General features: G+C 35.0%; 1 protein-coding gene across 1 annotated transcript in view; it reads right to left on the reverse strand.

Moving 5' to 3' along the window:
- The window catches only part of LOC110913805 (probable carbohydrate esterase At4g34215), a 31,897-nt gene extending 21,343 nt beyond the window's left edge, over positions 1 to 10,554 (reverse strand). Inside the window, exon 1 of the mRNA XM_022158626.2 lies at positions 9,944 to 10,554. Within this exon, the coding sequence (XP_022014318.1) occupies positions 9,944 to 10,525 (582 nt within the window). The 5' untranslated portion in view covers positions 10,526 to 10,554. The remainder of the gene's footprint in view (positions 1 to 9,943) is intronic.
- Between the last annotated feature and the right edge of the window lie 325 nt (positions 10,555 to 10,879).

Here is a 10,879-nt window from a genome sequence, read left to right on the forward strand (position 1 = left end):
CAAAAGATGAAATGTTCAAACGAATGAGATGAAATGGTATAGTTTTTCAAGGTGATTGGGTTCAAGCCAAAAGATATATGATCTATAGATTCTTAAAATGAATGTGAAGAACTTTTTGGAATTAGTAAAATTCTTTGTCCGAAGAAAAACTTACCTTGATTGGTACCTAAGGAAGACTTAAGATTGACTGGTTCAAAATGAAATGAAAACATGAAAATGTTTTGTCAAATATTAACTTATGATATAAGAAAATCAATGTGCTGAAATGGGTGATTTGTAAGAATACACGAAAAGCCAATAAAGTTAGTGTATTTTTGTCTTAATACATAATTGTATTCAGATGACTTTAATCAAATGTTTAAAGATAGGTGATATTTTAATTTATTAAATACCTTTTCCTTTTATGTTATCATAAAGTAGAATAATAAATATAGATAGGTTTAAAATATCAAAACCTGTGGTAATAATGATATATGTTTTATAAATAGGTTTACCCAATATCGTAGAACTCACGATTATCATTTTTAAAATCAAGTATGTTTAACTATAAGATTTTATAACAGGATATTTTAAATTATAGAAGTAAAATAATAAAGGTTTATTTTAATACCAAATATACTTAAATATTGACTTGAGTAAATAACATTTGATATTTTAATATATTAAAATACATATATTATAAAATAATATTTCTATAAGTATTTAATAGTTGTAGAATATTAATCAAGATGAACAATTGTTTATAAAATGTCTTGTCCATGACTACTTAGATAGTTATTTAAATAATTTTATTCGTTCATCTAATTCTTGTATTTGTTTTATGAAAATATGTCTTCTCCTTAACTGGTTATTATCATGGTTGGGTATTGGTTAGTGCTGCCTTGTTTAAGCATAGGTGGCCAGTCCATGCCTAATTAAGGCTAGGCTATTCAATACATGCCCTTGATAATAACTCTAGTATATAAAAATAATACTAATACTATTACTATTAATATATTATTACTAATAAAACTAATATTAATTACCAATAATAAATGCATAAACTTAAATGAGAATATACTTCAAACAAAATTTTATACGTAAAAATATAAATTCTTTACCTTAATGGTTTTAACAAAAAAAATTTTAAATATAGGAATACTATATTGTAAGTTTCTATATATAATCAATTAAGTTTATATAATGTTTTTTTTTTTCGATCAATGATGATAAGGTAAGAAATATCACGAAAGGCTCGATTTAGGTTGTAAGGACTAAGGAATTAGGACATGGAATGGTGGATCATTATCTTAGCACACAATTGTGTTAAGATTGCTTTCATAAAATAAATCAACAAAGCGGATTCAATATAAATAAATAAATAAATAATTAAATCCTAGATTAGCGCAATCTTCAAATTTGTGAAAATGTCATCACAAAGGGATCGTGATCAAAGAAATGATTTGATGAATTCGAAGACTAAACAAGCATGTTATGGTTCAAGAGAATTGAAGTGCTTGTTGGGACTATTTTGAATATGATGGTTTCAATCCATCATATGGGACTTCGAATTGATTACGTATTGAGAGCAAGTTAACTGGGTTTGGATAAAACGAGTTTTAATAAGGAAGTTCGGACATGATCACAACAGAAACCATGTATAACCTTCAAAAAGAAAATCGAGTTTTTCAAAAAAAAATTTATCGATCAAATATCAAAGAGTAATCATTTTGCAAAACGCGGTTTACAATGCAAAGATCAAGTATAGCGAAATGATATTTGAGGTTGGATAAAACAATAATTTGGAATGAAGCCTTCCTAGGGTCTTATAACTCAAATGAACCACATGCGCAACAAATAGTGCATGTGTATCGTATGGATTTACCAAGATACGAAATGGATCAATATTTGCTATTATGAAAGAATTCTTTATGGTATGATGACCATTAAAAGAACACGAAAGTCAACTTATTATAGGCAGAAGTCAGAATTGCTACGAAAGGAATATAAGAACTTTTATCTGGAATTTTGTGTGATAACCGTTGTTAAGTGCCATTATCAAGGAATGTCGAATGAACTGAAATGGAATAGGGGATTTGCAAAGGTATGTGACTCCTTTTTCAGTGATAATAATTATGACTTAGTTTAGACTGTGCACCGATGATTGTGAAATCTTGTTCCAACGTACCTCAGCGAAATGTAGATTGTTTGTAGGATCACGTGGCAAAGTGCTTCTTTTTGATTAGTAGTTTTCTACTGACAGAATTAGTATTGGTGTCATCGTGCCCAATTTATACTTTTCAAAGGTCTTGCCTTGGAAAGTCGTGTGTGATATATGTCTGTGGACGTATATTTTAAGTTTCATGTGTTTTCTTGTGCATTAGCACAACTTTATATGTTTCTTACTTGTGCATTGTAAATTTTTATACTTTCGATGATATCCCATCTTTAAAGGGTTCTCATTGTATGAGTTACGAGGTAAATGATCAAACAAAATAATGTTTGATATTGGAAAAGAGATTCCTGATAAAGAATTCTAGAGACGGATGTTTGTGCTTTATTTCAATTTATCAATCCTTATGGTTTTTTTTTTTTTTTTTTTTTTTGGAATTTCCTTATAGATATACCCATCTATATAATCACATATTTCACATGCTGAAATAAACATACCATTTATCAGGTCAATGTATTTAACAGATTCATATTTCCAAGAACCAGTCAGGTATTTGGTCATGATACTATTTAGGGAAATCTTGTCACTGATTTGACATATCATTTACCCCGTCTTATCCGGTTCGCGCCGGAGCGGTAATCTCAATATGTCCGGACAAGCTGGAGAGTCTGCTACTCCATACCCAGTTTTGCCGGAGAAAATTTTCTATTTCCCATAGATAGTATCTTTTCAAAAAGTGCCTATTTTATTAGGGCTTTTATCCAGAATCAAGGAAATTTGTATTCCCATAACATATCTTATTCTCGACCAAATAATATCAATAAGCAAGAATAAATAGCAATTAAGTGCTATTGCCTGCTAACCGTCATACCAGTATCCATTATATTATACTTGTATAAGTAATTTACCTTAAAGTTTATTTTAAGGCAAAATTCTTAAGTTCAAGTCTAAATACCATCCGGAGTGCTATCAGATAATATTAAGTTTCTAATTCTCCGTTTCACTTAGGTATTATTATAACACCTAATTGTGTAAACCAGTGGCTTAGCGTATACTAAGGCATCTTTTCTTATGTTCAAGTCTAACTGCTATCAGCTGTGCTACCATTTAATAGAAATCTCCTAACTCTTTTTATTTAAGCTTAAGTATTATTATCACAACACTTATAGGCTTAAAGCAGTGGCTCTGATACCACCTTCTGTCACGACCCCCGACCCACCCTGGACGGAATCGGGTGCCGTGAGCAGTCCAGTGGTACCGGTGATTATTTTTATTTTGAAAAACATTGCAGCGGAAATTTCATCAGGACCGTGAGTTAGGAAAAATATCAGAGTTTATAAACACCGGATTTTATTTATTAAATAGATGGGATAAACCCATGTTTTACAAAGGTAGCTTTTAATATAAAAACGATATTTCTTAATTTGATTTAATTAATGAAATAATCCACTTCTTGAAGTCCTTCAGTGCTGGATCTAATCCTTACTCTAATCTACTGTAATTACCTGAAACGCGTTTTAAAAAGGTTTTGTCAGCGGGAAATACTGAGTGAGTTCATTCAGGTTTTATACAAAAACATATTTGTTATAATTCACAGTATTAAGAGCGATTACAATGACGACCCCCGACCCACCCTGGACGGAATCGGGTGCCGTGAGCAGTCCAGTGGTACCGGTGATTATTTTTATTTTGAAAAACATTGCAGCGGAAATTTCATCAGGACCGTGAGTTAGGAAAAATATCAGAGTTTATAAACACCGGATTTTATTTATTAAATAGATGGGATAAACCCATGTTTTACAAAGGTAGCTTTTAATATAAAAACGATATTTCTTAATTTGATTTAATTAATGAAATAAGCCACTTCTTGAAGTCCTTCAGTGCTGGATCTAATCCTTACTCTAATATACTGTAATTACTTGAAACGCGTTTTAAAAAGGTTTTGTCAGCGGGAAATACTGAGTGAGTTCATTCAGGTTTTATACAAAAATATATTTGTTATAATTCACAGTATTAAGAGCGATTACAATGTTTCTATCAACCAATTATCAAGAATGGGTATTTGTCACTCGACCGGATCTGTGACTGTGGTCATACCACTATTGGGTCCCGTTGCCCCAACAGTGACGATTTACTCACACAGAGTAATAATCACTCACATAGAGTAATACTCACTCACATAGAGTGATAAAAACAGTAATGTGCACAACACCCCACATACCAGCTGTAATTTGGTGATTACAAAGACTTAATCCCTGTAATTATAACCTTGAAAATAACTTTGAAGTTTTGTAATACTTACTCACAAACTGTGAGAAAACAGTTTAAAAAGAAGAATGACTCACATTATAAACATGCAGATTCATACGGCCAAAGTTTAGTCTACAGATAAGCCTTGATATATTGCAGATTTATACAGGCAAAGCTTAGCCTATTGATTTAGCCTTGTAACCTAGTGCACACGAACTAGGTAGGAAACTTAATACAACAATTACGATAACTCACGAGATCAAATTCTCACAACGAACGACAAAGTGCGATACTTAAACATCCATCGATTTAACGACGAACGACAAAGTATAACCCTAATGTGGGTGGCACTTAAACATCCATTGGATATATTGATCGGTCGGAAAATGAATCGTAATAGCGATCGAGTTAATACCCTGTATCGTAGCAGCACCCTGCTATACTAATTAGTGATTCGCATGTGTGTGTGGTGGGGAGTATTTTCGGTAGTTAAACATATAGCTTAACAGAATGGAATACGTATTTGTGTAAAACCCAAATCAAACCTCAACGATAGTTACGAGATTCGAACCTTAACGAACTTCACAAAGTGTAGTCTTATTCAGACAGTACTTTGGCATCCGTTTAACGAACTCACAAAGTATAGTACTTTGGATTCCGTTTAACGAACTCACAAAGTATAATACTTTGGATTCCGTTAGTTGGTTCCTGAATCGACCGAACAGAATATCGTATCGGTGATTATTGGTTTAGAACACCAACGTATAGAGAGAAGAAGAAAAGAAATGAGCAAAGAAAAATGAATCCTAAGCTTCTTATTTATAGCAAGCAAGCACCTCAACATATTTCTGTCGATGTGGGATAGTGACGTGCCTGCCTACCTGCTTGACATGCTAGCTAGCTTGCTTATATATATTAATTCAGCTGCTTCACTCGTTTTTCTCGTATAACTTTTAAAATATAACGTTTTATAAAACGACGAATATGTCTTTAGAATGAGCATATTTTTATCTACGTTTTAACCTAAGTTTCATTAAAAACGGAGTAAGGAAAAAATAATATATTTTATTATTAATATTAAATGTTCTTATACGACCCCATATATATCTATTTTTAATAAACATTACTTAGCTTAATTAATCTTGTTAGCTTAATTAATATTGATTAACTGATTAATTAATCATACTAAGTATTAATTTTAGCGAGAGTTGTTACACTGGAGTACATGATGTGTTTCATGTATCCAATCTCAAGAAATGTTTATCCGATGAATCCCTGGTAGTACCTCTTCAAGATGTAGAGGTAAATGAAAAGTTAAAATTCGTAGAGAAACCACTGCAAATAGAAGACAAGAAAGTCAAGTTTCTCAAACACAAGCGACTAGTGCTAGTCAAAATCAAATGGGATTCAAAGAGAGGACCTGAATACACTTGGGAGCTGGAATCAGAAATGAAGCGGAAATATCCTCATTTATTCCAGTAAATCTCGAGGACGAGATTTTTCTTAAGGTGGGGAGGATGTAACAAATCTCAATAAAATTTATACTTAGTATGTTAATTATCCCATAAGAAAACCCTAATTGAGAAACCCAAGTAATTCTGCATAAACCCTAAAATTACCGGAACAATCTGAATCAGGATCAGGGCCCCTAAAACTCAGGGGGGGGGGGGTAAGCCCTAGCTGATAATTATCCTCCGAATACGTTGTCTAAATTGAGAATTCTTAAACTGTCGACTCACCAGGCCTATACCAGTGACTAACCTACCCTACCCTAAATGGACACCCAGGCGATACGCGGCACATGACACGGATTCTTCCGCGACTAGCGGGAGGCGCCAATTTTGGGTATAAATAGAGGGGCCTGGCACTTGCATTCTGTTGATTGTTCGACGTTAAAATTCAAAACATACTACGAGATATTAGCTGATTACTATAAAACACACACAAATCACGAAGTGCTGCCGCAACCAGGGTAATAACTCGATCGCTATTACGATTCAACGTCCGATCGATTATAACTATCTAACGATTGTTTGAGTGCTACTCAAATTGAGTTTATACTTTGTTATTCGTCGTGATTTCGACTTGAATATTTGAGTATCGTCTGAATCCAGACTATGCTCTGTTATTCGTTGTGAATCCGCTGAATATTTAAGTATTGCACTTTGTTAATCGTTGTGAGGGTTTAATCTCGTGAATTGTCGTAACTGTTGTATTAGTTACTAACCTGTTTGTGTGTGCATTGTTATTTAAATTAGGTTAATCAAGGCTAATCAGTAGGCTTATACTCTGCTCGTTAAATCTGCAATGTGAGTCATTCTCTTTTTATTAACTGTTTTACAATACTCCAAATTATTTTCCAAAGTTATAATTACAGGGATTAAGTCTTTGTAATCACCAAATTACAGCCAGTATGTGGGGTATTGTGCACATTACTACTATTTGTATCATTTTAGGTGAGCGAGCCTAAATCATGATATACACTATTAGGTAGTCGGACCTAAATAGTGATTTACGTCACTTGTGGGTGAACGGACCTAACTTTGATATGACCACAGTCACAGATCCGGTCGAGTGACAAGTACTGTGGGTAGTTGGTTGATATGGAAACATTGTAATCGCTCTTAATACTGTAAATTATAACAACGTGTCATTTTAGTAAAACTGAATGATTCACTCAGTATTTCCCTGCTGACAAAACCTTTTTCAAACATGTTTCAGGTGATCTGTTGTGAGCAAAGAAAAGTGCCGTGGAGCACTAAAAGCTTAGAAAAGTGGCTCAATGTAAATAAATAAAGAAACATGTTTTGAGAAATAAAGATTTCCCCGGGAAATCACCTTATTGTAAATTATGGGATTTATCCCTATATTATATAAAACGAGCAGTTTTAATATTAAAAAGATCCTGTTTAAGAAAGCTTCCGCCGTCATTTAAATAGATACCACGGGATTTCCTGCCTCGCGGCTCTGGACCAGGTTAAACCGGGGCCAAGGGCCGTGACAACAGGGACACACACCATAACCTTCGAGCTGATCTAATTGAGCACCTATGGTTTTATCGTGAACAAGGATGAGACGACGAAGACGACAAGTGATTTTTTTAGTGACATTGTGTTTATTTTATTTAAATTATGACACTGTATTTTTTTATTTAAATTATGGCATTTTATTTATTTAAATTATGAGTTTGAAATTAATATATCAAAATTAAATAATGTTTAAATTTAAATAAAATTAACAATTAGGTAATGATGATAGGGTTTTAAACCATTACATGCAAATTAAAGGAATGGGCTTTAAAGCCCCCATGTGATGTGGCGTTGACGTGGTGTGCCCCTAAGGGCTTTATACGACACAGTGTAGCCTTAGGCTAAGGGGTGTGGCCTCGCGCCACCCCGCCACATCACCAATTTTGGCGCCCCTTGGCGCCCCCACCCCCTGCTCGTTAACATAGGGGCGCTATCCCCTTGTCGCCAGCGTGCTAACGACCAAGTTTTGGCATTCTCGAGGTAAATGGTCAACAAGACCGTTGGAAACGATCGTTTTTTAAATTTTTTTTTAATTCTAACATATATACAAACCTAAACACACACCAATCACAAGCTAAAACATACACCAATCATAAACTAAAACACACAACAATCACAAAATTCTCTGCAATCATAAAATTCTCTCTAATCACTTTTCAAAATGTCATCTCACTCTTCATCCGATTCATCCGACTCTTCATCTGACGGTGTTCTCGACGATATGCTTATCGTAGTGACGCAGGAGGCGATTAATTATTTGGCAAAAGAAGCCTAATCGTCTACATCGCGTACCAGACAAGCGCCTCTTGAACGAGATCGGTTAGGTGCTCATGAACGTTTAATGCACGATTATTTTTGTGAAAATCCGTTGTGCGATGATGCACAGTTTAGGCGTCGGATTCGTATGAGCCGTCGTCTTTTCATAAGAATTTCTGATGATCTTGCGGCCGAATTCCTTTTTTTTCACACAAAGAGAAAGTGCTAGTTGCAAAATTGGTTTCTCTAGAATACAAAAGTGTACTGCCGCGATTAGGCAACTAGTATACGGCACAGAGAGTGATGCGTGGGATGAATATTTAAGGATGTTGACCAGAGGTTGTTGTGATTGTCTTAAAAATTTATATGAAGGTATTTTTATTATTAGTATTGTTATTATTATTATTATTATTTTTAGTATTTATAGTTTATTAACACTATTATATTAGGTGTTAACATTTTTTACGGGAAGCGATATTTGATGATGCCAACCGTTGCCGACGTGCCACTTTTATACGAGGCTCATCAGCGGATACACGGGTTTCCTGGGATGTTGGGTAGTCTTGATTGCACGCACTGGGAGTGGGCGGCATGTCCAACCGCTTGGAAAGGACAACACCATCGTGGTGACCACGATGGTCCTACCCTAATATTACAAGCGGTCGCATCTCAAGATTTATGGATTTGACATGCGTACTTTGGCATGGCCGGTGCGAACAATAACATTGCAGGTTTACAATCTTCAAATCTTTTAGACGATGTCATAGATGGTGTTGCACCAGATACTTTATTCTATGCAAACGACATGGAGTATAAGTATAGGTACTATCTCACAGACGGTATTTATCCGGAGTGGGCCGCGTTTGTGAAAACTCTTTCGTGTCCAGATGACGAGAAAAAAATGTATTACAAGAAGAAACAAGAGTTGGCAAGAAAAGATGTTGAGCGGGCTTTCGGTGTATTAAAAAAGAGATGGTCTATCATTGCCCAACCGTCGAGGATACTTGAAAAGAGTAAAATGAGAAACATCATGTATATGTGCATCATCTTGCATAACATGATATTGGAGGACTCGGGCATAGCCTTTTGTGGAAAAAGTTATGATGAAGGTAACCAACTGACGAACCCACTACTCACATACGCTGAAAAAGAAGTTATCCGAGTGAGGATACGTGACAGGGACACACACCATAACCTTCGAGCTGATCTGACCGAGCACCTAGGTTTTATCGTGAACAAGGAGGAGACGACGAAGACGACGAGTGATTTTTTTAGTGACATTGTATTTTTTATTTAAATTATGCATTGTATTTTCTATTTAGATTATGACATTTTATTTTTTTATTTAAATTATGAGTTTTAAGTTAATATATCAAAATTAATTAATGTTTAAATTTAAATAAAAGATAATAATTAAGTATTGATGATGGGAGCTTTAAACGATTGCATGTAAGTTAAAGTAAGAGTATTTAAAACCCTTTATATGACGTGGCGTTAACGTGACGTTGAAATGGCGTGATAAAACCTCTGTGTGCTTTATACCACACCCTGTATCGTTAGTATTTTTTTTCTTATAGTTAATCATTCATTTTTTAATTAGTTAGATGATGTAAAGTTGATGTGATACTTTCCTGATTATGCGAGTCTTAATGCTGACGACTAACATGAAAAATTTATTTGTAACTTTTTACTATTTTTTTTCTTATTATTATACATACAAACTCAACTAAGCAGGTATATGATTAGGACATTTTACCTGAACTATAGGAAGAAGAGGCAAACGTAAGTCAACACGAACATCTTCAAAAAACCTATGCAACCTTTTCTTGTATGCCTCAGCATCTTTAAGAGTCAACGTATCACTTTCCCCTTGATACCACAGCAACCCACGGATGACCCCTCCGCCGCACACTGCCGCCTTCGTCCGCCGCATCATCTGGTTGTAAAGACCGCCACCGCGAGCCCACTCGCTAATATTAGTCCCACCAATTGCACAAGGAACCAACCCCACCACCCCAAACCTCGGATCTTTCCTCAACAAAGAATTCGCAAACGCCATTCCTGGACCGACACCACATACTTTTGCAACATCAATGTCGCAGTGGAGTGGCTCTACCGCGAGCTCCCAGCTAAGGTTAGCTGAGAGGCGGAGGATGGAGGGATTAGGGGAAGACTCACGTGGGACGTAGCCGTCCCACGTGAGATTCACCACTCCACCGCGGCCAGACATGTTGCTCTGGCCGGCTAAGATGAAAATGCTCTTGCCGGTTGCGGCATCGACAATGTAGATATTGGTGGATATGAGCAGATAGGTGTAAGAGATGAGTAAAGGGAGCATTTTTAATGTTCTTGAAATTGAATCTTGATGAGTGGTTGTAGATCTCCATGAAAGCAATTAAAACCCTGATTGATATAGTATTATTATTATTATTTAGTTCAAATAGTAGTTGAGTCAACACTAAAATGTATCTTAATCAAAAGTGGAGCTCACTTTTTTTTAATGTAAGTTGTAGTTGCAGCATTAAGAATGAGTGTTAGAAACTGGATTCACTACTACAAAAAATAAGTATTTGTTATGGCTAAATCCATAGCACATCTGTAGCAAACACTCATTTTACTAAGGATTTGCTATAAAAGTGATCCGTAGCAACAAGTCTCGTCGCTAATTAATTAGCTACGAAAATCATATTTG

The sequence above is a fragment of the Helianthus annuus genome, chromosome 2 (assembly GCF_002127325.2).
Source record: "Helianthus annuus cultivar XRQ/B chromosome 2, HanXRQr2.0-SUNRISE, whole genome shotgun sequence".
Taxonomy (NCBI): domain Eukaryota; kingdom Viridiplantae; phylum Streptophyta; class Magnoliopsida; order Asterales; family Asteraceae; genus Helianthus; species Helianthus annuus.